The following is a 27,945-nucleotide window of genomic DNA, read 5'->3' as shown; positions in this document are numbered from 1 at the left end:
GAGGGGTTCTGGTTTACTCATAAACCTTTCCATGCATGCTGGTCCTCCCTAGAATCAGCTGACGGCAGGGGCTTGCAGGACGTGTCTGACTAAGTGTGATGACAAGCAGCACACAGGTCCCTAAAACCTTCCCGGATTTTCTCAAAGGCAAGATCACTCTCTGCAGCCTCCGTGAGGGCAGGAAGGAGACCTTGCTACAGAGTGGTGCATCTGATGGCTGCAAACGTGCCCCTGTTTCCATGGGGACGACCCTCCCCAGTCTGCAAGGGCAACCCTCCTCCCCCTCCCCCCGCTGGGACTCTTGGCTGACTCCCAGGAGAGCTGAGAAGCCTGCTGCTCCTCTTTAGGAAGGGCGTCTGTTTCTTTGGGCTAGTACTGCATTCGCCAAGCTAGAAACGTGAGGTCTCTCTGGGTTATCAGACAGCCAGGCACATGGAAGTAGAGGGAAGGGACATTGGAAACTCTGTTGGACACACAACTACCAAATAAAATCCAAAGACGCTGGTGAGTTCACATGAACTGTTATTCTCTTTAATAATGCAAAGATGTCAACTTCATAAAGGCCTTGCTGATTATCTACACAACGTTAGCATTCTTGTTAGTAGAAAAACGTGATCCAAACCTGCTATATAAATATGCCCTCCCCCCCGAAAAAAAAAAAAAAACAAGCAGAGGAACCCTATGGTGTGTGGCCTGTGGATAGTTCTACGGAGCGTGGGAAGGGCACAGAGCAAGGTGCTCACTCCTGCAGGTGTGCCACAGGCTTCACCGGGAACCCAGGGTGCAGTGGGGGCTGGGGTGCACTATGCTGTCTCCCAGAGGGCTACCATCACGGCCAAGGCCTGTCTGAAAGAATGGGCCCATGGCAGTGACCCCCAAGTTGCCCCAGCTCAGGTCTGCCTGGCCCCTGGATGTGCTGAGGGGACAGGGTCCACGCCAGGTCGCTGCATACTTAGGGCCACATCAACAAAGGGTCCCTTGAGAGACCCTGACCCTGTCTCTCCCCTGTGGGTGAACCTGGGACCAGGGTGAGGCAGACCCCTGAGCCGGTCCCCTAGGGTAAGTACCCATGATGCCTGCCTAAGACAACCACAGCAGTGGGGAGGACCTGGTGGGGGCCTCTTCTGCCTTCCCTGGCGCTCTCCCGCCCTGCCCTGTGATTCTCACACTGGGCCCTGCAGGTGCCAGCTTCCTCCCCGGCTGCATCTGTTGCCCTGGGGAGAAGCGCGGTGAGGGAGTCCGGGGAGAGGCCTGTGGCGGGGGTGAGGGGCACTCGCCCGTGGGAGCTGCTGAGCTGTGTGCAGCCCCTGTGGCTGCACGTGAGCCTGCACACTGAACGCCGGGGACACGGGCCTGTGCCAGCACAGTTAGGGGCCACGAGGATCCCCAGAGGGAAAGGCCAGTCTTTGAACATTAACAAACAACAACAGAAAACACACACACACACACACACAAAGAACCAAAAGGAACAAAAATCAAACTGGCATGGAGACACTCAGCGATGAGATGTGTAGGATGACAGGGGACCACAGTGACCGGAGGGAGCCTTTATTCAGGAGAAGGCCAGCCCCAAGCACACACATCCGGACGGGATCCGGCCCTGGGTCTCTGCAGGACCTTCAAGCACACCCACTGCCTCTCCTGCGTGGGTCCCCAACAGCAGGCTGAAGCCAGGGAGCACTTGGCTTTTCAGGAGTGTTTTAAAAGTGTTACCAATGCAAGTGCCCAACAGAGCAGCTGGGATATTCAGGAGGTGCAGGCAGGCTGACTCGGCCCCCGTGTGCTGGCCCTCTGGGGCTGGGCTGTCCGGATGGCCAATCCCTCCCCTGCCACGTATCTGGGCATGGACAGGACTCACGCCTGGCTCACAGGGGACGGTTCCAGCCTGCCTGGAGGACTGACAACATACAGTGATTACACAGGTCTCAGCTGGACCACATGCCCAGGACACGGAGCCTCTGTGCTGATCTGTGACGTGCTGTCCACGCAGCAGGGGATGCAGCCCGACCTGGGGACAAGCCCCTTTCAAAACCGACACATGCTGGGCCCATCATGGCTTGACTCTGTTCACAGAGCCGGCACAAGGAGCTGGTTATGCTACCGGCATCAGAGCATCTCGCAGAATGTTTCATCAGCCCCAGAAAATCCCAGCAAATGCAACAGTTTCCACGGGATGGGCTTCGGGGGACGTAATCTTTGCCTATCATGCCAGCGAAGTGCTCAAACGAATCACTACAGTCTGGCTCTCTCCACGCGGGCACTTCAGTATTTAAAGGCAAGCTAAGCCAACTACCTACTGAAGGGAGGGGGAAGAGGAGCACAGAGTTAGAATTGGGGGGGACATGAGTGATTTTAACAATTTGATGCAAGCTTTATCAGGTACTTAAGAGTTCTTCCTCTGCTACATTTTAGGCATGAACAAAAAAAATGCAACAAGCAGCAGATATGCAGAAACTTCTCTGTAAACCTAGTATTATGCTTTTTCTTTGTTTAAAAAATAGTATTTAAAGAAAGAGCTCTGAAATTTTGAACTGCCATGAAAAAGGGGGCGAACTCCTTCCGAAGTGGCACGAAGGTATCTGTGGATGGCAAAATGTCTGGAGGTAAAGCTTTTTCCAATTGCAAAACCTTCCTCTTCCACACAGAGGGCTTGCTCGGTGGCCAGTGAGTGCCCGTGGTGGTCCTGACAGGCTCATCCAAAGGGGGTACTGATCGTTTTCATAGGAACTGGGCTTTTAAGCAAATTTTTTGTGTTCAAGTTCCTAACAGAGCAAGACAAGAGTCACTGCAGAGAGAAGCAAGGAGACAAAAGTGTAGGACGCAGAATTCCCTCCCAGTGTGGCTGCAGAGCCAAGCAGTGGGGCCCCAGAGAGAATGTGGTTGTTTACAAACATAGGTGGCAGTGGGGATGTCCCAGTGACGTCCAAGGTGGCAAGTGTGACAACAGACACAGGAAGGGGAGGGGGAGAGAAGGAGAGAGGGGGTAGAGACAGAAACAGAGAAAAACAAATAGATAAAAAGAAAAAAAAAATTAGGTCAAATATAGAAAACACAGGAATCCAAGGTTAATTCAACTTAGTCAATTAAACCGACACAGGTTAGAGAGGAGTTCAGTGCGGTCTCAATACCAAAGGCCAGTTCAGAAGCTTAGCAATGCCAGAAGCAGCACAGCGGGGTTAACTCTGGGGTTAGGGGTCAGCGAGCAAATGAAATTAAAGTGAGAGAACGGGAGCCTCCACAGGAAGACACAGGAGTTGGATTAGGAGCGTGTTACCTTTGGCTAAGTGAGGTCTTTTAGATGCGGTCAACGAGTGTGGTCTTCTAGCGTCTAGCGTTTTTGCCCGTGGTGGTGGAGATGCAATGGATGGCTGCACTAGGCTGTGCTCAGGACAGCGCATGGCCTGCACAGAGATGCCACTGACTTGCTTCCACTGTACAAGTCCCTGTCATCAGGCTGTTCACATGTCCAGTCCCGCACCCCTCTCCTCCTGCCACCGTCCTGACCACAGAGTGCAGCCACACTCGTCTGTCTCGTAACTCAGAGAGCTTTTCCTCTTGGATCCCAACACGATGGCCAGGAAAGCCCAACCAAGCATGGAGCCACAGCCTTCTGAGACCTGAGTGTGGAGCCACGTAGCCCACTGTGGGGGAGGCAAGCGATCCCCCTACCCTCTCTAGCTTAAGTGGGCACCTGGGTGACTCCCACAACTGTGATGTCTCCAGCTGCCATAACTCTGGAGGACAAAGTCTCCCCAGAATTCCTGACTTGGACAGCCAAACCCCACAAGCTGATGCAGCACGCCTGAGCCACCTGCCCAGGGAACAACAAGGAGTCGACTTTGCGGTAAAGAGCTTACTTAGCCCCATATTCCCCCACCTCCTAGGCGTCCCACAAAGATCTGCTCACTCACTCTGGACTGTTGATTTTAAGGATGAACTGACCAAGGAGTGCAAAGGAAGAAAGGGCACTTCAGCCGGGCTATCTCCATGGAGACAGCCTGCTAGGCAGCAATTAGGACACTTCCTGCAGCCACACCCACACGCCTGGTCTTTAGCACCAACCATCTGACCAGCGCCTGGGGAGACTCCCCACCCCAGCATCCCTGCCCTAGGAGCCTTCCTGACAAAGGACACTTCTGGTCCACAGCTGAGGACTCACCTGTCAACTCGCTGGAGGCCCCACACGTCTCCCCTACACACACACACACACACACACACACACACACATTCTCACCACCAATCGCTGGTGTCTCTCACTGCTGCACACACAGGTGGCCCACGCCCTGTCTGGCCTGTCTCCTTCTGGGAGGGCCAATCGTGACAACTGATCTGAGAACTGGGGAGCACTACAGACAGGGTAGGCCCATCTGTCTTCCATGGTTGGCCATGGCAGGGAGGCTATGGGGACCCCTCCTCCTGCCTGTGGTTAGCATTTGGCTGCACTGGAAGAGCAGAGAGTGGTGTTGAAGAGTTCTCTGCGAGACTGGGGCCGTGAGGAGACCGGCTGACAGTGGCCAGGTAGCTGGCCCAGGCAGTAGAGCTCTCACTTTATTCCCACACCTGAGTTGGTCCTGGATCCCTAGAGACGGATCTGCATCTCCAGCAGATCCACTGCCATCATGGTCTCCAGCAGACGGACTGCCTTTCCTTGATGGTGCTTTCCAGACACTTGCTCTGTTACGAGAGGTTCAATTTCAACTTTGCTTCAATTGAGAGGCCCTTGGCAGATAGGGTGCACGGCTCATTGGGCACCATCTCCTCCTTCTCTTGGAGTTACCAGAGAGAAGAGAACTGGACCATGGTTGTGCAGGTAAAGCAAGCATCAGATACAGGGCGCAAAAAACAAGTTCTGTGGTCCTAGCACGGAAAGGCGGATGGCAGACAAGATCTCATGAAAGGATCCATACTCAACCAGCTTCCAAGGCGAGGTAGGAGCCAGGGCGCTGCCCATCTGTGGGGTCCCACGGACTGGTAGGTAGTTATCAGTCCTTCCAAGTTGAATGAGACAGGACCTTTTCCCCAGGATGCTTGGCCAAGCCTTCCTGGGGGTCCAGTACATCTCAACCTACTGCACAGATAGGTACAAGGCAAAACTAAGCTTTGCATGGGCAACCGATCATGAGGATGGCCGTAAGCAAGCAAGTTGTCAGGGCTGTTCAGGCACATTAGGAGGGGCAGCACTGTGCATTACTTCGAAGCGGGAAACTAACAAGAGAGCAGAAGCAGCCGTACCTGGGATGGCTGTGGGCTGCGCCGAGGTCCTGAAGACAAAATGAGCCGCCTTGGACTTCCCCTGCTGGTTCTCAGCCACCACGTAGACCTCATACTCGGCATTCCAGTCCAGGGACTTGAGCATGACGTGGTCACTGCCCGACGGGAGCCTGATTTCCGGTTTCCACTCGGAGGACAGCTTCTGGGAGAAATTGGCCAGAGGGACACAGGACACCAGACAGTGTTAAGACACAAATGTGGCGGATACTGGCTGATGGGCAGAACTTAGGGGAGTCCCAAACTATCGGTGCAAAAATCATGAAAAGAAGAAACGATGGTAAGATATGGTCTGGATTCGTCATGAGTTTAGAGACTGATTCCTGAGGGTCACGCAGATCTGGAGGTCAACCCTGTGTGGCTTCAAATACAAAGAGCAGTGGTGCCAGCACAGCATGGACCACCCTCTTCAACACCCATCCCCCCTGCAGTACTCAGGGGCTCAGGCAGACCCCGTACCCCAGGCTGCACCCTCGAGTACTGGGCACATATGCATCAGGACGACCTAAAAGAGTAATACAACAGATGTTTCTTGTGTATTTCTGTACAGCTCCCTATTCAGGTGTGTGTGTCACCTCGCTGATGTGTGAGCACTGCACAGATTCCAGTTTTATTAAAAATAAAACCTGTCCTTCTCTGAGAACCTACTATGTGCCTGGCCTGTACTAAAGAATTTGCTGACATGTTTGCTTGTATCCCAGTGACAAGCCTGTTGGGGAAGGGAGGTGACTAGGCTCCGGCTAGATCTGATGTGGGGGATGTGAGAGAGAAGTAAGGTAACTCTGCAGACTTTCCTAAAACACACCACAGTCAAGGCTGGAGCCACACTCAGCTGGGCCCAAAGCAGCAGTCTTCCTTTTCAACAGCAGGGAGCTCAACACTCGTCTGTTGAACTGAATGGGATTTTCCTGTTCCGTGCAGTGTGGCCCTGTTTCTGCACCTGCAGCTGAATTGGTGAGGTGTCTCGGGTGTAAATCTCGCTGTCAGGTCCAACCCAGGGGTGCTCAGAGGACCCCCAAGCAGGGATCCTCTGAGCTCAGCAGCACAGCCTGGGCGTAAGTATAGGCAGGGAGCTAGAGTTCTGCACTCCTCCCTTTTTCTCATGGAACACCCTTTCTTGTTATTACCTACACACTCACCAATGACTTTGTACTGGGTGGGAGTTTATAAGGCTATTGTTGGCTGATTGCTTCCCTAACAAAACAACTGTGGCAAAAGGTTGGAAGACCCCCAGAAATCCTCCAATGGCCTCACAGGTGCACAGCTCATGTCTTGATAATCTTTGGTCTTTTCACAAAGGCACACGCCCCAAGGTATCTACCATGCACAAAAGAAGGCATGACACATCTGGAGGCCCATGGCTGAAGCTGGAGGAAGAATTCTGCTGGAGCAAAGCTTCTTCCAGGCAGAATGGTTGGTGGAGCCAAGGGGAAGCCTTCAATAATGTGGCAGTGTTCATGCTGTGGCTGCGACCATCCTGGGGAAATGCTAGGACGGGAACCCTCTCGTGCGCAGAGTCTAATCAGGAAGCCGGGGCTATGGAGCAAGCCAGCTGGTGCACAGGCCACCAAGTAGCTCTGCCTTAATTTTCAACAGGGAAATTGAGCTGCCTCTTTTATCTTCGTTGATACACATCATTATAGATCAGACAACCAGAAGATAAGGCACATATTTAATAAAGTAAGCGTATGGTATACAATGCATAATCATAATACAGAATAATTTTTTTTCAGAATAATATTTAGCAAACTGATCTTCTGAAGCAAAAGAGGATGGTTAAGGTTGTTGTAATCTAACGCATCTTGGCGTTTTAGCCCTACTGCCTCTCCAGTGCAGGGCCTGCCTGGTACCGCCACCAGGGCTCTTTGGGCAAAATAACATCCGAGGTGACCTCATGCAGGAGATATTTCCAGCCTGCTCCCACATCTTAGTGGTAATTATAGTTACCATTTATAGAGGTTTCCAAGTACCAGGCACATTTTTGATGCTTTGCGTTCATTATAAGAATCCTTGCAGCAACTCAATAAACTATTTCGTTCCCATTTTACAGATGGTGAAATCGAAGTTTTGGAAGATTGGGTGATCTATTCACCATCATCTGTTCAGGATTTATGTTGGTAAGTGGACAGGTTGGAACTGGACGTCACGTCTGCCTCTAAAACCCGTGTTCTGCCCACTGGGTCATGTTAGCATGACAATGGCCAGAAGCCGTTGGGGTACTTGGGGCCACCTGCCCAGTCCTGGCATCCTACTCTGGAGTGAGGGAGCCACAGGGCTACTCATTCAGTGGGACCTCTGGGTTGGGCTGGAGGGACATTGATTGAAGTTTTCTTGCCATGTCAGCTCCCACCTGGCTTAGAAATTAAGTCAGCAGGAGGGCTGAGTGACTGCCAGGCCCGCCCACCAGCTGAGCCCTGTGCTGGACTGACGCTGCAGATACCCAGCCAGCTAAAGACCCATGCATCTCTTCCATGGGGACTGGCTAAAGACCCATGTATCACTTCCATGGGAACTGGCTAAAGACCCACGTATCGCTTCCATGGGGACTGGCTAAAGACCCACGCGTCTCTTCCGTGGGGACTGGTCACCCAGCAGAGAGGAAGGATGTCAGCCAACTCAAAAAAGCCTGTCTTTGGGCAATCTGAAGAAAGTACATTGTTCTCTGGTTCCTTACTCTCTACCATTTAGAAATCCGATCTGGAGGTTATTCCCAGTGCCCAGAGGCCACCTCTAATCTCCCAGCAGTTGGGTGTCGCTGGCGATGGCCAGGTGTCACTATAAACCCCATAGGAGAGAGCGATTCTCAGTTCTGGGGTTTGGGGACGAAAGGTAGAACCATGGGAATCTGAGATGGGTGGGGAACAAACTAGGAAGAAGGCGGCTTAGGGCCAGGTACCCTGTGTGTGGGACTGCAGGGGCGGACAGCAGGGGAGAGAACTGGCCTTATTTTAGGAGCTTCAGGCTACCTTGGGTAGAGGTAAGAGGCCCGGATTGGACTCTGGCTCCCCAAGCTGTGACTGTAGCTGTAACATGGGGTAATCGTGAGACTGACTGCTCAGGTTCCTGTGCAGAGAGCTTCCCTGTAACCTCAGTGCCTACACACAGGGCCTGGCCCTCAGCACACACTTTGTCAAAGGCAGTGCTCGTTAGACAACAGCAACACCTTTGCAAAAGGCACTGGAAGATGGCAAAGTACACTTGTTGAAAAGTTCCAGAAAAAAAAAAAAAACATGTCAATTGTGGTATCAGTTTGTGACTCCCACAAACTCATGGTTTTAAAATGGTCCCAGTGTGGACAGGGCCGACAAGCCACCTGCGGGACATAGGTCCTGCTGGTCCCATCTCACCCCCAGGTCTCCCGGGCTTTGCATGCTGTTCCCTTGCTAAGTTGGGAGCCAGGGCTGTGGGGCAGGGGAGGGGCTGTGGAGGGAGGTCACTCACCGCTCGGTACTTGACCAGGTAGTGTCTGATGGGGGAGCCCCCGTCGTCCTGCTTGATCAGGTTCACCTTAATAGAGTTCCCATCCTCTCCCATCTGCCCTTCGAGCTTGGGTGCACTGGGTTCCCCTGAAACAGGCAGTGAGCTCACATGAAATCCTGTCCACAGGTGAAACGCAGTCCATCAGACTGGGGCGCAGTGGCAGGTTAGGGACGGGCTCTTTTTTATTTTCTCAGAAATGCCAATGGTTAAGAAGCCATAAATGTACAACTTCAGACTCGAGGTAGCGGCCTCAGACTCAGCCCAGATGGCGAGTGCCTTTTGGGAGTGTTTTGGAAACACCTTTCCTATTTGCACAGCCCTTGTGCCAGTTTAGCAAGTGGCATTCTCTGTCGCTCTGTCTCTGCTGCCTGCGTGTCCTTTTGGCAGACTTAGTTTTTATAAACCTGACACATCTGGAGGAACAGCCTGAAATATGGGGAAATGTGCTGTGAACAGAAAACTTGAACCTATACAAATGTTTTTTAAAAAGGTTAAGTTTTTTTTCTCTGGATATATCCCTTAGCCCAGGGAAGTCTGACCCCCTAATGGAAATGAATGATGCAGTATTTTTGTGAGTACCTTTACACAAGTTGGATTTTATGACTTAGAATCACTTGTTTGGAAAACAACAACAACAACAACAACACATTTCCAGTTGTGATTAAACAAAGCACAACTGGCCACAGGCAAGAGACCTGTATTTGTGGCTCAACTGAGTGAGCAATAATCCTTAGCATTTTCATGTATTAGCGTAACAACCATTTAAGTATTTTTTCTTTGGGAGAGCAGACCGAACAAAATGCCTTTAGTTTTCTCAACAGAAAAATGGTTGATGTTCCCCTTTGCCATACCCGCTAGGCTTGTAGCACTGCAAATCCATGGTTAAGAAGGAAGATGAATTTGTACGTATGTCACACACTACCAGGGCCGGGAAGGTTCCACAATGAGACCCAGACTGACTTCGAGAGAAACTATTTCGTTAGTATATGCTGAGTAATGAGGTGAGAGGCTATCTGACACAAAACATTAAAATGAAGATGGAGCACACCTGGGGAGCCCGCACTTTCTACATCTATTCCATGACTGCAGACAGAAAACTTGGAGGCTGTAAAATAACTGCTTTCTGAGTAGGTTACCCTGGCCCACTCTCTGGGAAACAGAATCACAGACATGTCGGGAAGGCTGGGGGAGGACGTGTCACCAGGCTGCTGGCCAAGCCATCTACGGCCTCACCACTTCATTGAGCTACTTGGGAATCTCCTCCCTGCGACACAAGGAGGAATCACAGAAGAGCATAACCTATGAGGGTGCTTCAAGAAGTTCATAGACAATGGAAGCAAAAGAGGAGTTTGTCTCGATGCACCGTAATTTTGTAATCCATGCTCAGGGGTGGACTTCAAAAAGCTCATGGAGGCCGGCGCCGCGGCTCACTAGGCTAATCCTCTGCCTAGCGGCGCCGGCACACCGGGTTCTAGTCCCGGTCGGGGCGCCGGATTCTGTCCCGGTTGCCCCTCTTCCAGGCCAGCCCTCTGCTGTGGCCAGGGAGTGCAGTGGAGGATGGCCCAGGTGCTTGGGCCCTGCACCCCATGGGAGACCAGGAAAAGCACCTGGCTCCTGGCTCCTGCCATTGGATCAGCGCGGTGCGCCGGCCGCAGCGCGCCGGCCGCGGCGGCCATTGGAGGGTGAACCAACGGCAAAGGAAGACCTTTCTCTCTGTCTCTCTCTCTCTCACTGTCCACTCTGCCTGTCAAAAAAAAAAAAAAAAAAAAAAAAGCTCATGGAAAAAATGCAGCATCATGGAACAACTATGCATGGATTTCATATTTTTGCACCAAAATAAACCTACTTTTCAATGCCATTTTCCATGAGTGTTTTGAAGTCCCCCTGTGGAATCCTAGTACTCATACTTGTAGGGCCAGCTGCATGCATGTCACTGGGAGCTTGTTAGAAATGTGGATTCTGGAACAAGATCCCTTGGCGACCCATGTACACCTAGTTTGGGGAAGTAGTAATGAGGACTCATAAAAGTTGGAATGCTGGCTTACGTAGTCTTGATGCTGGAGAGATATTTAGGAAAAGGGGTGCTTATTACTTGTTTTTGTCAATCAGTAGTTTGAGAGAAAATAAATGCAGCAATAAAAAGACAGGTGAGGGGCCCACATTGTGGCATAGTCAGTAAAGCCACTGTCTGTGGTGCTGGCATCCCATATGTATGCCAGTCTGTATCCTGGTTGCTCTACTTCCAATCCAGCTCCCAGATACTAGCATGGGAAAAGCAGTGGAGGATGGCCCAAGTGTTTGGGGCCCCTACCAAGCACTTGTGGGAGACCAAGAAGAAGCTCCTGACTCCTGTTTCAGTTTGGTCCAGCCCCAGCCATTGTGGGAACCAGCATATGGAAGACTTCTCTCTGTGTAACTCTGACTTTAAATAAACCTTTAAAAAGACAGGCAAACATTTGTCCTGCTTCTAAGCCGTGGTATAGCCACTGGCTGCACCTAATGGTTAGGCGTAGATATATCAAGCTATGTTGTATTTTCAAGCTACTCTGGGCTCTTCTAAGTCTTTGAATTACTACTCATTCATGTTTACAACATTATAAATACCCAGTGCTAAAAAGCAACTCAAAATGGAGTGTATTTTTAGTAAGACATGAGTTTGTGGGAGCTTCACCAATGCTGAGCAAATGGAAGGTGGCACAGAAGTTGATAAATTCTATTCTGACTGTCTGGAGTTACCAACTTATCTGGGTAAGCCTGGGATGTACCAGATTTTAGCACTGTAAGTTCAACAACTGAGAAATCCTTTAGTCCCAGGCAAAGTGGACCAATCGGTAACCTTACACTGAATAGAATGGGACATCACTCATTCTAACTTTCTGCACTTGGAATCACAGCATGGCTGTGTGTCAAGTGGTCTGACACAACGGTGTGTGAGGTGGCTTATATGCCTTAGGAAGGAGAAGAGTTTCATTTTATTTTTTTTATTTTTATTTTTAGGGTTTATTTATTTATTTGAGAGGCAGAGTTATAGCCAGTGAAAGGAAGAGAGACAAAGAGAGGTCTTCCATCCACTGGCTCTCTCCTCTAATGGCCACAATGGCTGGAGCTAGGCCAATCCAAGGCCAGAAGCCAGAAGCTTCCTCTGGGTCTCCCACATGAGTCCAGGGTCCCAAGCACTTGGGCCATCCTCCACTGCTTTCCCAGGCCTTATCGGAGTTGGATCAGAAGAGGAGCAGCTGGGACTAGAACTGTACCCATATGGGATGCTGGCGCTGCAGGCAGAGGATTAACCTACTGCGCCACAGACCAGCCCCAGGAGTTTCATTTTAGGATGCATTAGTGACTCTTTCACCCTTCTCCAAGCCTTCTTGGAGGAATATAAAGATCTGTCCATGGAGATGTTTTGTTGTGCCCTCCTTACTATTTCCTCTCCCAATTGGGCAGTGTGAGTTTCCAATGCTGAATCAGTACCGTCAAACACTGTCAGAACTCTGCTTTGCCATGGCTCTGTTGCCTTGGCCAATCACTGTGTCAGTCTCCACACGTGCCATATGGACACTGGGTCAAATACTCTCTAAGGTTCCTTCCGGCTCTGTCATCACGGTGACCCAGTGATGACCACTGTGGTAGAGTGGACTACCATCTATGCCTTGGCTATTTCTCACAACAAAGTGGAAGACATAACACAAGAGATATGGCCTCCAGTCAGCTGTAGGGAGATACACCCTACAACAATCCCAAGTATCTACAAGTCCCTGCAGCACAAAGGTGCCAACTCTTTGCCTAGCAATTTTGAAAAAGTTATCTCAAAAAGTCCTATCTTTGAAAAGAGAGCCTCCAAGTCTTTTGAAAGACAAAGAACACAAATCTCTCCAAGGAACCCTTGCAGAAGCCAAAAGCCCTGCTGAAGGAACTCCCTTATCTTCAATTTTGCTTCAGAAAAAAAAAAATCACTGGGATCACCATTAAAAAATGTATCACCACCAAAAAGAAATCGTTGGGAAAAATCACTAAAAATTGTACCATAGCACTTAGTTCTAACATTTACCAAGGTTAGACCACTATAATTTGCTGCCATTTAGTTTGAGTGACTACCATGTGACTCAGAAATGTATTATTTTCTCGTAGAAGTTAGAAGTTTCGTATTGTGTAATGTTTAGGTGTATCATCGGGAGTGCTTTACCTCTGATTCACACAGCAAGTGAGTGTCTACTAGGTACCAGGTTGTAAGCAATTCAAGTCTCAAAGGCAAACAGGGATTTTTATTATTTTGCCAAATGCAAAGAAAAAAAAACTTAGCTATGGTCTATCCTTTTAAAAAAGGTGTGGAGTACTCAGACAGCAACATAACCCTTCCAAAGGCAATATTTGTAAAGGATGATCATATTCCAGTGATGTCATAGAGGTCTGGTCAAACCCAGTTGAAGGACATTCAGACGTGAAGAGAGTAATTGTTCAATCAACTCTCTTACCATCTGATGCTTACTCTTTCTCTTAAAGATTAGCAGTGAGGTCACAGAAACTTCCCCAAGATCTCTGTATAGAGCCATGCCAGATGGGGGAGGGGCTGCTGCAGAAGCAATGCAACCTTGACCTTGGGGAGGGCTCACTGCTTTCCTGACCACATTAGCAAGGAAATGCTTTAGAGGGTCCCGTTGTGCAGGGTGTTCTGAGACGGCTGCTCTGATTGAAATCATTATGGGTAATTTCAGCAAAACCAATATTGTAATTATTTGTAAATGTTGGTTTGCAATTCAGCAGTAAGTGGCAGGTTGCTCCAAGAAGACCCCTGTGGTTAGTTATACCCTTTGAATTGAGCTGCAGGCATGAGTCAAATTCTACCCCCCCCCCCCGTATTTTATGTAAAGACTGAAACAGTGGTACCTTAAAAATAAACCCTGCCAATAGCAAATACGCCATAATGGGCAGTTCTGGTATGCTGCAGTAAAATGTAATCCATGAACACAAGGGAAAAAGAGCCAACCATAGAGAGCCCACACACAGTCACATCCATCACAGGCAGGTCCTCGGGAGCCCCCCCTTAAAAGCTGTAATTGGAAGTGTATTTCTGGCCGTGCGGATTGCAGGTTCTTGGTAATTACTGGGCTACTGTGCCCTCAACTCGGAGTCAACTTCGTGCCCTTCCTCTCATCAGCAGAAGCCCTGGGGTTAGGAAACTGCTGGAAATCCAAATTCCACAACAAAAATGACACAAGCCTGGGGCATCTGGAGAGCCTATGTGAATCTCGGAGGGAAGCGAGCACTCTGCTTCTCCCTCCAGCAAGGCCAAGCACCCAGAGTTGAATCTTGGGAATGAAACGTCGGGGTACCGGGCAGGTACCCTGAGAAAGCCTCGTGCTGTGTTTTCTCTCCAGTCACTCCTCGTCGGCATCAGCATCTGAGTATACATTAGTGATGGATGTAGGGCTTGCATTAAAATCCGTTATTATTCAATAGGATTTGGCATTACAAATACTGCTCATTTTATTTATCCTGTCTCCTTTGGTTGATGGTTTCTTGTAAGCAATTTGAAACTTGTGTATACCTTTTTACTATTTACCTCTAAAATGTCTCAAATGGATGACTTAGCTATTCAGACATGAAGTCTATTCGATTTTTCCAACTCAGAAACATTCAATCACATCAGGACATTGGAAGTTTGGTGCTTTGGGGATTAGACTGCCTTAGGGGGTCAGGAGGCAGAGGTACTGGGCCACAAATTCTCCTGGCTACAGAGCTCTTGGTCCCAGTGTCAGACAAAGGTATCAAATATGAGCCATGCTACATACACCCCTGGATTCTCAAAATGCCCCCAATGCCTCTTTTGGTAACGACCTGGCTAGGCTAGGATGCCAGGGGTCTCTTAGTCCCACAGAACGGCCTGGTGCTGCAAGGATGGTTATCAATTTCTCCTCAAGCATTGCTCCCCAGTGGTGTTCCTTTTCTCTTGAGCTCTTTGTTGTCCAGTGTGGAGGATCTGATTATGTCTACATATCCTGACTCTGCCAGTGTGGATGCAGAACAGGTGTGTGGGCAGTGTGGGCAGGGGCGTGGCCAGTCCCCCGGGATTTTAGAGAGAGGATGCTTTGCTTTATCTGTTGGGGCTGAGCTGGCGAAGGACCTGGTCCCCAACTCGTTTTCAGCACCAGTTCCCCTAGGAATCAGGAATGGGAGTGTGCGTGTCGAGGCTGGGGTGGCAAACGGCAGCAGAAAGTACAAATGAAACAGCAACAAATGAGCTCTGACAGACAGAGCCACAAAAATACCAATCCCCTTCTCACGGGTGTCGTGAAAACACCAACAGATTAATTGATCAATTATCTCCGCTTCATCATCCCAAAAAGAAATATGAGCGTGAGGGTATAGCCTGTGGTTCTGGGGCTGATCCAGGCTGAGGAAGTTATGGCAGAAATAACTATCACCAGCAATTAACTCGGCTCCAGCCTCCTCGGCCACAAACGGAGCTGCTGCACGTCTCCCACACTATTTCACGGCCCTGCGACTGGTTATGAAGAAGAATGAGGCTGCCGGGACATTTCAGCCCTCACACTGGGAACCCTAGGGGGAACCGGCAGCTTCCGCAGTGAGCAGCGGCTCTCGGTCCCTGCCTACACAGGATGCGGGTGGATACACTTCACTGCCTCCTCTTTAGCCCCTTCTCGCTGCCTACCCTGGGAACCGCCAGTGCAGGGAACCCTTAGATATAAAGGCAATCCGAGCAGACACCCTGGTGGCAAGTGTGTGTCGACCTGCCAGACACGGGGTCATCCAGACACACAGCTGTAAAAAATAAAGGAGGGGGTGGAAGGGGTGGTTAGTGATGTTTTCGATCTAAGAAGGAAGAGTGGGTGTTAAAGAGTTTAGTTCATCAGAATCAGCACTTCCTAGCACGAGTCAGTGTCAGTAGCTAAAGAAAAAAAAAAGATCATTATGAATGGAGGTGGGAGGGAGCCATGCTCATACATGCAGCATCGTGACACAGGGGGGCTTCTCGTCACACACATGCTGGGGGAGGGAGTCCCATCTACCCAGAGTCCTCATAGCTCCAGAGAGTCACTGGAGGATGCCCTGCCGTCCTGGGACAGGTGCCTTAGTTCATGGGTCACACGCTCCTACACAGGACAGGCTCAGGAGTCCAGCCACTCTGGGGGGCGGGGGCGGCGGGCCGGCAGTACCCAAGCCGCTTAACCTCCCCTCTTCTCCTGATTGGCCCTGCTTCTTTCAGGGCTGGCCAGCTGAACTTAGGGTGGCTGCAGCATCTGCGGCACGTTCAGCACACAGCAGGCAATTTCTTGGTGGGTGGAGGGAGTGGTGGCTAGGCAGAGACCCTGCATTTCATCCCCCGTTGGGTACACAAGCCACTGATGGGATGAGGATTCCCAGCTTGCTTAAGCCGTTCTAATTCAGGCCCAATTCCCCTTAAATCTTTACTAATGTCCAGGGAAAAGAGGCAATCACCATCCCTAACTAAGCTTTCTTTCTCTCCCCCATAAATTTTATTTGCTTTAACCTCTACATTCCCTTCGATTTTATTATCCAAGACCATTGCTGCGGTTTGTGGCTCACCTGAGTAGCAAGGCTGAGCCTGTAGTCAGAGAGGGAGGTACTGGCATGGCTGGGGACATGGTTTGATGAGGGGGAGGTCGCAGTTTTGGAATTCCTGGGGAGTTTTTAAAGTACTGGCCACGTGTTTGTACTGCCGGCCCAGACCTCAGCTGAGCTGTATTTCCGGGGCAGGTGCAGGAAACATCTTCAGACAAATAGCCTAAAATGTTGGGAAGAGACAGCTCTTAGAGTGAATTAGCTTCCACCTTGTTAATGTGGTCCTTGCTTCATTCTGAAGTACAGCATTGCATAGAAATGACCAGACTTGTTTTTAAAAATAGCTGAATGCGTTGCATAGGCAACATCTAGCATCTGCTCACATTTAATATTTCATAGGGCAGGCCCAGACCTTGTGCCAGGGCACCAGCCACTGAGCAGTCCCCACAAGTCTGAAAAAAGAGGCTGCACCTAACCTGCTCAGCCTTATGAAGCCATAAAATTGTGGATGGGTCTTGAAGTCAGGGGATCTCAGGCTCCCGGTATTCTCCATCCTACAGCCTGCAAGAGCTCATTTATTTTAAGAGAGGTCACATTCCCACTTTGCTTCACGCAACGTCTCTTTTTGGAAATAAGGGCAGACATAGGCAAGTCTGGGAGTCTGGCTGTAAATGGGACTCAACTGGGGGCAAAGCAGAAGTCCTTGGAGATGGGGAATGTGGAGGGTGAATGAGAGGGAACACACACAGGGCAGGCACAAAACAAAAGGACAGAGCAGGGACACAGAACATGCGAGACAAGCTATGGCCGGCTTTGTTCCAGGGGATGTCGCCCAATCAGTTCTTGGGGAAGTGAGGCCCTACGGGGCAGCCCTGCATGCACGGGCACCCTGGGCAGTTACTGGTGTTAGTTTTCCTCTGTGGTCACTGCAGCCCCTGTGTGTCCCAGGCGTGAGGTGAAGCGACAAATTCAGCCAGGAAGAAGGGAATGCATAGACTCCCTGGGGGCAGGGTCTAAACAGGGATCTGATTTCAGTGGGGGAAGCCTTGAGCAGCCACTTCCTTAAGTGAGAAATGTCTTAACAAGGTTGTGACAGTCACAATATTAACTAATTATTTTGTTACCGCTAGCCACTTAATTAGGCTACAATTTTATTTTCTTTGCTGAGGGTCAATCCTGTGCTTCTTGATTACACGGAGACCTCCATCAAGTAATTGCCAAGTGACTTTGGCTCTTTTCACCCCCTGCCTGGGGGAGGGCCACTCTGGAGAAGTGGCACCTCAGTAATCACAACCACAGTGGTAATCCAAATTCTTATCTCAGAAAGTCCTTAATTTGCATGACTGTTTTGAAGCACTCTCATTGGCTTTGAACAAAAAAAGACCTCTGCAATTGACACATTTCTCTCTGTAGCATTTCAAGGTTGTAAACACTGTCCTGGGCGCCTGACTCATGTTAGCGCGACTGAGGTTTTCAGAACCATAGGAGTAAGTTAAGTAATGATGCTCTCAAGGTCATTTACAATATACCTTTTCGGGAAGTAAGCTTTATGAACTGTCAGGTAAAAACATCAGGTGATTTTGTTGTGGGGAGCCATCAGCCTGACCAAATTTCTAGAAGCCAAACATTAAACCAAAGGCTGCCATGATATCAACAATTGTCATGTGCAGGCTGTAGGGAATGATGAACTCTGGATTGTGAACTGGGAACAAGAGGAAATCTCTAAAATGGCTTTGCTTGGGAAATCCGTGACAGGAAGAAATGAACGAGCCCTGGGTGTCAGGTTGTGGGCCCAGATTTATTTCACTAATCAGAACAAAGAGTTTTACCTTCTGTTCATCAGCGTGGACGACATCGTCAGCACCATGCAAGCCACATGACAAAGTCACATGATACGCACGCACATGATTGGTTGAAAGGAAAGTGGAGGAGGTCACATGGAAAATACAAAAAAATTAAAAACTGATGTAAACAATGGGCAGGGAGAGAAATCAACAACAAAATCACAGACTAAATAAAAGGAGAAATCAAATTAAATTAGCAGCATATATAGAAAACACCGGGAGCACAGTAAAACTGCCCGGAAATAGAAGAATAATAAATCATAAAGGGCCTTTGGTTAACAACACCAAAAAGCATTAGCTACAGCTGCAACATTGCATTATTAATCCACAACCAAGGAGCACGGGCACTCGTTTGGAAATGGGGAGATATTTCTGTTGGGACCCAGGTGTCAAAGCCAATCCAGGAAGACTGTTAAAGGAAAAGATAAAACAAAACAAAAAAAAAGCAAGTTATTATTCACAGATTCCAGAAATGTCTCAGCATCCTTGGGAAACAAAGGCAATGAAACACAACGCGGTTCATCGAGGAACAGTCTGAGCTTAGCGAAGCGTGGATTGCGCACCCTGGAAGAACAAAAGATTCCATTAAATTAAGAGAATTCATGTCATGTTTCTTCCAGCGTAACAGGGAGAGACAGCCTGAGCTGACGGGGGCAGGGTGCATGCAGGGGTGGTGGCCTTGAGGGTCCTCTCCAGCTTGCCCAGCCACACACCCACGGTGATCCCAGGACCCACGATGAGACTCCCTGAAGTCTAAGCGTAAAGGAAGAGGCCAGTGCAGACTGGGGGGCTAAGTTTCCCTCTGATAGTTCCCACAGAGGCTTGGTCCACAGGAAACCGCAGAAGCAGCCCGGGGCAGTTTGACATTAGACAGGGCGAGGCCACTTGGGGGGCAAAGTGAATTATCTTTATCCTGCATTGACAAGAAATGAGATTTACAAAGAAAATGAATTTCTTATTCGGAGTCACCTACGTTCCTTTTAGCCCTACACCGTTATGTAGATTCACACCTGTAGCCAGATGACTTTGACTTTTAAAGGGCATTTTCGCTTTTCCACCTCAACTTTGCTAGGCCAGCAGACGTTTTGGTCTTTGCCAGATGAGGCTAAGGGGGAAGAATGGCAGAGAGGTGAAAACCCCTTCCTGCCTGAAGCACACTGCTGGTGAAACATATTTAGAGGCAAGAGTTTTAACCAAGTGAACCAAGATCCCTTGCCACTGGGAGATGTGTCTGACATTTACACAAGTTCTGGAACATTCCTATCGGGGTGTCCTGCATATATACAACTGCAATTTTATTTTAGGACATTTTTAGTTGTGATACATGGATCGACACACACACACAAGCACACACGCACGCAAAACTAGCAGATGACTTTCAACCCCAGATTGACAATTGAAGGAGTTTTGCATGCTCATAGCTACTATGCTATTAGTTGCACTGCAATCCACACGTGCTACATTTTATCTTCCTGGTTGAGGAGTATGTTCACACTAGCTACGGGCTGCAGCCCAATTGTGACTGCCTTTTCTTTTTCTCAGTATTCATTAGGAGTCACAATTTGGGTCAGCAGTCAAGTGGTTCAAAATAAAAAAGACTCAGACTTTCCCCCTTGAGATGCCACAACAATGCATTTGATCTGTGATGTTTAAAAATTCAAACACATCGGGCGAGGAACACCTCATTCTCCCCTTCAGGAAGAATCTGCAAGCGAGGCCGTGTTCATTGACAGAGACCAACCTAACGCGAGGCATCTTAAAATGCACCTTGGGTGCAAATGCCTCCTGTAGATTTCGCCATCCTGCACTCAGTGGAAAAATCAGAGGAGCCACACTGTGGAAGGAAGGGTTCTGTTAACTGTGTTCCTTTTCCAAATGCAAAATAACTCCATCATCTGAATTAAACCCGTGTGAGCGCAGCTCATTGTCACCGACTCTGCTCTGCTGACAAAATGAAACCTCAAAAGCATCAGGAATTAAAATTCATCGCAGCACACACATGGCAGGAACACCAAGGAAGCAGACCCTTTGCTCTGTTCTGCAGTTTAAAAAAAAAAAAAAAAAAAAAGGAGCCATTTTGTGCACCATGCAGAATCGGGAAACTCTTTTCTTCTCTGTTCAATTATGCATCGGCAGCCTTGGCCTGGGGAGCCGGAGCTGGATTTTGTGTACCTGCTTTCTGCCTTCTCAGGCCGACTTCTGCTCCACTGCACGTGTGCCATTTTTTTTTCTATGCACCCAGAAATACGATCAAAGCTCAGAGCCTCACAAAGCTTCGGCGCTTGGACATTACAGGCATGCCCACACACTCCTGATGCCCTGTCAGGGGGTTTATGTCCTCAGCACACACCTTCACGGGAGCCTTGTAAAGACCAGCCTGCAGCCTGCAACGTGTCACAGTGCTGTCCGTGCTTAGCTCTCCACCACAGAAAAGAGAGGATATGGGCCGGCCCTGACTGCTGCTGTCCAGAGGCTAACTCCAGCCTTTGCATCTGGACTTTCAGCCCACAGGGAGCTGGCTTAGGCTTCCTCCATCCAAGTAGTCTAGCATTGAGACAGAAGCCTGAAGGGCGGCGGGAGGGAGGGGGATCGCTCCTTCCCGTAAGGGCTCGGGTTCGGCAAGACAAAGGAGGGCGTGCAGCGAGGAAGCAGCGATTCCCTCCTCTCTGCACCACTCTCTGCCGTCCCCACGCAGCTGTGTGCTCCACTCCTGCTCCTCGCTCTCAGTCTTTTTGCTACGTCTCTCCCCGCACACGTGAGCGTGGTGCGTGCATTGGGCGTGTGCACGTTTCAGAGGGAGGGACGGCAGGAGCTGGAAGGAGATGCTGCTCTTTTGTCTCCTCAGCGCTTTCCTAGTCCTTTTCTGTTCTTCACCTGACGGCCAATTTGGAGAGGCCTCCTCATGCACAGAGAACTATACGAATCATCACCCCAGTTCTCTCGGGGACACACTGCGGGCTCTCGTGGCCAAGCAGACGGCATGCCTAGGAAACCATGCCAGCCTCGGGGCCTCCATGCAGTCACAACTGTTGCTGTTAACGAAAGGGAAGACAACGGGCAGAGCTGTGACCCAGAAGGGGGCTCTGCGACACACAGCACGAGCGGTCTGCGGAGAGCAGCTGGGCTCTCTGTACTCACTAGCTGGTTCTGTGGCTGGAAGGGCAGGAGGAGGCCAGGTTGCTATGGAAACGCAATAGACAAAAAGGGCACAGAAAGGTGAAAGAGAGCGGAGGTACATTAAATTCATAATATATGTATGTCTATATATGATATACAGACATCATCATGAAGACAAGACAGAATGCTAAAGGAGATAGTCCCTTACTCCTTTTCCCCTTGATATTCCTCTATCCCTATGAGTATTTTAAAGACATTATCAGAGATTTTGCTGACACAGTACTCTCACACAGCAAAAAATAACACAGCCTCCCACAATTCCTACTATTAATTGCAGCTGTTTTGTGTCTTTCACGTTGGTGCTCTAATTTCTGTAAGCCCTTGGGAGGCAAGTGGAATCTGTCCTCCAGTTGAGGTGAGTAATCTGAGATTCAGGAGGCTTTGTGACTTATCTGAGGTTGTGCAGAGGAGCAGAGCTGAGACTGGCACCCAGGCCTGATGACCCAGTGCCTGAGCTCCTTCGGCTGCAGTGCACGGCCTCGAACAGCGCCGTGTGGGGAGGTGGGCATGTTTCTGGGCCAAACAGATGGCAAGAGAGGGCTTTTGCGTGTGGGGCTTGAGTCCTCTCCCAAGCTGGAGCCCAGACAGAGCTGTTCATGATACAGCAGAGAGAATAAAGCCAGCTGGGCGGCGCCACCCTGCCTGCAGGCTGGGTGCTGTCTGCTCCTCTGAGCAGATGCGGGCGACACAGCCTGATCCTCAGGCAGCTGTGGCCTCACGTTGCTGTTCAAACCCAGAGAACCAGGTTCAAACTTCTGCAAAGTGGCAGGCCTGCAGCTCTCTCTCCTCCTGCGGATTCAAGGGAACAAAAGGACAGAGCAGCAAAACGAACTACGACCAGAAATGAGCGAGGCTCACCAGGTGACCAAGCCCAGGACCGAGCAGCGGATGCTGGCACCAGCTCAGTGGCACTGATCCAGGGTGGCAAAGTGGGATTGGGGCCATGTGCACTAAGGCTGTGTGTGGAAGGCCACTGTGTATCAAGAACATCAGGGCTCACTCACGAAGGGTTAAATTATTTGTCTAAGCCCCTACTGCCAAACACTGTGGGCAGGCATTGTTTATCTTCTTCCAAATATTTATGAGAAATTATGCATTTATGGATAAAGCAAAAGCTATAGGACTATCTAATTTCAATGCCTGAATCCAACTGTTCCAATTAAAATGAGGGTAAAAGCACAACACCTCAAAGTGTTTTAGAGGATCCTGCAGGGTAGATATTTTTCTTGGTAAATTTCTTTGGTGCAGGCCACTGGGAATCCTGGAGACAGGGCTGGCCGGAGCAGCCCTGTCCAGAGCAAGGCCCTTCCCCTGCTTCCTTGAAGCTGAGAGGTCCTATGCCTATTTCTCTTCTCATTTGCTTCCCTAAAACCCGACAGAGCTTCCCGCTGTGGGAGGTGAGTTATCACCCTGCTCAGGAGATAGCGTGCGACAGAGCACTCGGGCTGTTGGAAAGCAACCTGCAGGGAGATGGATGAAGAAAATGATACTCACTCTCTGGTGAAGACAATGGAACAGGGGTAGAGGAGCTAGCAGGAGCTGCTGAAGAAAGAAAAATGAAGGTGAAAAATAAATGGGGTGGGGGAAGAAAGCTCATGGAGGGAGTGGGACACAGGATGGAAAAACAGCCACGACATCCCGGAGTGTCAGTAGGACGGGCTGAAGTGAGTTACTGTAGGGAAGAGAAACACCATGCATAGAACAGGTGGCCGCAGATCCATGGAGACCAGGGTGCCCTCTGCCTTCAACCCTTGAGCCTGGGCACCTGCCAAACCCTGCTGCTCAGGTCAGGGGTTGGCTGGGAACAGCTGCAGAGGCCTTGAACCACGACTGGAAACAAACAGCCAATAATGCAGGACCTGCTGTCTCCATAGGGTCAGAGGGCCCAGGGCAAAGGCACTTGGACCTCGATATAAGGTAAGCAAAAGGAGATAACACTTGGACTTTTCATGCCACACACAAGGTTTATTAAGAAGTCCAGAGAACATCTATCTACTATGAAAATACCATGCATGTATTTCAAATTTTTTGCAGCAAAAATATTTATTTTTTCTTACACACACGCACACATGCATACACACACAGCTCTGCTGATTCATTCTCCAAATGCTTGCAATGACCAGGTGGCCAAATCTGGGAGCCAGAACCCAATTCAGGTCTCCATGTGGGTGGCAGAACCCAATTATTTGAGCCATCATCACTGCCTCCCAGGGTCTGCATTAGCAGGATGCTGGAACTGCAGCCAGATAGCAAATGTAGGCCTTCCAATGTGGGATGTGAGTATCTTAACCTGCAACTAAACCACCAGGTCATATGCTCACCTCAAAACTTATTTTTTCATGCCATTTTCCATCAACTTTTTGATGCCACTTTGTATCGCTCATCTATGTTTAAATATGGGTATATATTTACATAGATAGTGCATATTTATAACAAAGCTATGTAACTGCAACAACTAATAGAATAGAAGTGACTGTGCTGCTTAAGGCTTGTTATGGGTGAAGTTCATGATCCCTTGTATACAGACGATCATACAACACCACTGCCTCCAAAAGAACTCCTATAGAATGCGATTATTTGGGGGCATGTGTTTGGCACAGCAGCTAATGCTTCTAGGGATGCCTATATCCCATATCTGGGTGTCTGGTTTGGGGCCCCCATTCTATTTCCAATTCCAGCTTCCTGCTAGTGCATGCCCCAAGAGGCAGCAGATGATGGTTCAAGTGCTTGGGTCCTTGTCATTCACATGGAAGAGCTACATTAGGTCTGGTCTCCTGGCTTTGACCTAGCTTAACCTTGGCTGTTGCGGGCATTTGAGGAGTGAACAATGGAAGATCTGTCTCTCTCTCTCTGTTTCAAACTACCACAAATTCACACATAAGAAAACCACTTCTTGAATGTCTATAACATAACTTGGGTGCTGCTATAGAAGAGCGCTGTAGGTAATGTGCAGGTTTTTCTCAGTCGCCCTGAGAAAGGGAATGCTGAAGAGACAGGAGCTGACACTCACCGACTTCGCATGGAGGATGGTTAGAAATGGTGCATCTGGAGACTGGGGCACTGAATGGATCTTTGGTTTGTCATTGGCAAATATTCAGGAGTCAACCCATCAACAATCACAAAACAAAGACCCCTTTGACAGCTAGATGAACACTGGAGAAAACATCAGCCAATGTGCAACACTGCCTTAATGTGCATGATTTATCTTCCTTAAACCATGAGAGTACAATACCACTGGAATTACAGCCAGCTAGGTCACTGACTGGTGATGCCTGGACAGTCTGGTTAATTCAGGTAGAAGCGTATTGCCTTCTCAATCCCTTTCCTTCATTTACTTTTTGGCTTTTACGGGGAGCACAATTGTCCATATCATTCTGGCAAAGGGATGAAATTTTTATGTGTTTTAACCACATTTTTGGTGCTTCCAAAAAACTTCTGGAAAATAAAATTAAAAGATAAGTTTATCTTGATGCAAAAGATTTTGAAATCCAAGCATATGAGAGTTATTAAAAAATTCATGGCAAATAGATATTATGAGAAAAGTCTGTATGACTTCTAAAACTTTTTGCACCAAAATAAACATCTTTTAATCCAATTGTTCTTGAAGTTTCTGAAGTCCTTTTCTGTGTTACATACAATGCATTCAACTTATACTTGAATGTGCCATCTGTTTTCTAAAGGACAACATGTGAGAACTAAAATCTCAGGACACTACTTCTAAAATGCAGAGACTCATTCAGAACCTCTACATTCCAGAAGCGACGGTCTGTTCTGCTTTGTGGGACACAGCCCATTAGGAGGGAGCCCAGCCAGGCAAGGACCTTCCACAGGTGTGTGGCTCTGTCATGGAGGAAAAGAATCCTAAGAAGGCACAGAGCCCCTCCCAGGCCCACAGAGGCCACAGGCTTCTCCACCTGAGCATCCCATCCTGACAGCAGCAGATATGTGGCTTAAAAGAACACGAAACAGGAACCCTTCCCCAGCTGAGGGCTTTATTGGTTTCGAGTCTCAGATTCTCATCACCTTCATGTATGTTTATCCCCTGCACGCAAAGGAACCTCCAAGCAGGTAAGCCCTGCTTTCTGATCTGCTGGCAAGGACATGGGAGTCTTCTGCTAGTGTTACCTGCTCATTCCTGCTTTGCTATGTCCATGCCTTTGGATGGGGAGAAATGCTCTTTCTTTTCTTTCTTTTTTTTTTAAAGAACCAAGAAAGCAATCTCACTGTTGAGATATCTCCACAAACTCCCAAGTGATGAGTTAATGCCAAAAATCGGCCTCACCCAACACCTCCATGCCCAGGGGACTGAGAGCAAGTCTCACTGCCCAGCACGCCAGGCCCTGCTGCCTGTGGCTTCCCTTCCAGCGTCACAGGATCCGACCATGCATGTGCTCCCCTGCAGCAGTAGAGGTCAGGGAGCGGCGACTCAGCATCAGGAACCAATGCCATTGGTTCCTGGTTTGATGCAAGCGCACAGGCAAACCGGTGGCTAAGTCTGATGACCTTGGTTCAGACAACCTTTGTGCTATGCAAGGAGCGGGAGCAAAAACTCAGAGAAGGTCCTTCTTAAAACCTGTCCTGGCATCTCTTAGGAAAAAGTAAGGTTTGTAACAACTGGCGCCATCTCTCGGGGCAGCAGGATACCCCTGGGGCTAGGCCCTCCCTTCAGCAGCTCTGGGAAGGTCAGGAGGTCACAGGAACTGCCCCGGTGAGGCCTCCTTAGTGAGATGATGATGTTCCCACATGTTCAGCGCCTCCTCTCTTTTATGTTCTTAAGAAAGGCACGCTGAACTCCAAGACGATGCCCCGGTCCCTCTCATCTGAGAGGTTTGCTTTTTAATTCCTTGCTCCATGGCTTCACTACATGATTGAGGAAAACTGACTTTCTGTGCCACCAGGAATGCCTGCTGCTGTATGGTCCCTGGTTCACTTGGAATGGGGAGTCGATGCCATTGTCTTCCAAAGGGCTTCTTGGAATCTTGGTCACTCATCTGCTTTCATGCTAGCAGACAATAAACAGTAAGGTCTAGGGGTCCTGTTTTTCTTTTTTAAATTGAAATGTAAGTAAAAATTAAAATTTTAATTAAACATTGACTTTAAAAACATGATCTTTGCTATAAAAAATACTCTCACCTTCCCAAGGCCTGAGCTGACAATAAATAAACACCACTGTGGCCTTTGAAGTCCCGATCCAGTTACTGTGTGTCAGGAGAGGTTAGAAACCCAAGAGGAGGCCTCATCCCAGTCTTCTTTTCAATGTAACTAAGCCACCACTCACTCACTGATCAAATCCAAAGGGAGGAGACTTGGAGACTCAGCGGCAGGACCCGTCAAGGGTCAGCGGAAGGATCCAGCAGCAGATGCTGTCCTGCCCGGAGCTGTTCCTCCCGAAGCAGCCCAGACTGACAGCTGTCACTCCCGACTCTGCCATCGTTCGGAGCTGGTGCTTTCAGACACCAACTCTGCTGAGATAGTGGATCTGGGTCTTGCTCAAGATCTCCAAACGCCTACACTTAGCTACTTGGTTTTTGCTGTTGCTGCAATATTTCTGAATGCATTTTGACAAGATAAGCTTCCCTGAGTGCTTTTCAGGAGCTGGGAGCTTTTTGTGACAAGAGCAGGCAGTTTCCTGAATACCTTCTACCCTGAGCCCATGTGAGTAATGCTTCCCTCCACTCTCGTCTGAGCTCTGCCTAGGAGAGAAGAGCCAGGCCCCGGTCGGGGTGAAGCTTGGGGGTGTCTACAGAAGCCAAGAGGGTCAGACTGCAGTGTCGCTCCCTGTAGCTCTGTTACCTGTGTTTACAGCTTACACCATCAGGGTGGCCTTTCCATGGGGTTCTCCCCCTTCTCCATGCTAGACAGGAGAGTTACTAGGTCGGCTGATCAGTCTTTTACAAACATGGAGATGCACACTGCAGATAACCCAGTGCTAATGAACACAGCTGCCTGGAACTAGGGATTTAACTCCCATAGCTGCCTGCGGGATATGCCATGACTTGGAACCAAAATTCGTGCCAGGTTTTTATAAGCGTGGGCTGCAGGGACCTCCCAAGTCAGTCCTGTTGTTTCCTTCCAGCTCCCAACTGCAAGACAGGAGGGCAAGGAAGAAACTGAACTCCATTCTTTTGTTTTCTTAGAGCACATGTGAAAATTCTTTCGGGGGGCTGGCGCTGTGGTGTAGAGGGTAAAGCCGTCGCCTGCAGTGCCGGCATCCCATATGGGCGCCGGTTCAAGTTCCAGCTGCTCCACTTCCAATCCAGCTGTCAGCTATGGCCTGGGAAAGCAGCAGAAGATGGCCCAAGTGCTTGGGCCCCTGCACCTGCTTGGGAGACCTGGAAGAAGCTCCTGGCTCCTGGCTGCAGATCAGTGCAACTCCCACTGTTGCAGCCATCTAAGGAGTGAACCAGCGGATGGAAGACCTCTCTCTCTCTCTCTCTCTCTCTCTCTCTCTCTCTGCCTCTCTGTAACTCTGACTTTCAAGTAAACAAATAAATCTTTAAAAAAAATCCTTTCAGGCTATTTTCTTTTTTTCCCTTGAAGGGATGTTGATCGCGGTCACCTTCTCGTGTCCTGGCTAAAGGTGAGGTGGTGCTCCAGTGTGGGCCTCAGAGGCCACGTGCAGACTTCATCATGC

At 49.3% G+C, this 27,945-nt stretch overlaps 1 protein-coding gene across 19 annotated transcripts in view; it reads right to left on the bottom strand.

The window, feature by feature from the left end:
- Positions 1-27,945, bottom strand: part of NCAM1 (neural cell adhesion molecule 1) — a 329,589-nt gene that overhangs the window by 11,215 nt on the left and 290,429 nt on the right. For 8 of the 19 annotated variants that reach the window (XM_070078359.1, XM_051849311.2, XM_051849284.2 and 5 more), the window contains 2 exons: positions 8,710-8,834; positions 5,233-5,410 (listed from right to left, as the gene is read on the bottom strand). In XM_070078359.1, the coding sequence (XP_069934460.1) occupies positions 5,233-5,410; positions 8,710-8,834 (303 nt within the window). Of the gene's footprint in view, positions 1-509; positions 2,843-5,232; positions 5,414-8,709; positions 8,835-27,945 lie in introns of those variants that run through there. The other 11 variants (XM_051849273.2, XM_070078396.1, XM_008261287.4 and 8 more) reach the window with 2 other exon arrangements.

This window comes from Oryctolagus cuniculus, chromosome 1 (assembly GCF_964237555.1).
Source record: "Oryctolagus cuniculus chromosome 1, mOryCun1.1, whole genome shotgun sequence".
Lineage (NCBI taxonomy): Eukaryota > Metazoa > Chordata > Mammalia > Lagomorpha > Leporidae > Oryctolagus > Oryctolagus cuniculus.
The sequence above is the reverse complement of the archived record's forward strand: the minus strand, read 5'-3'. Positions and strand labels throughout refer to the sequence as shown.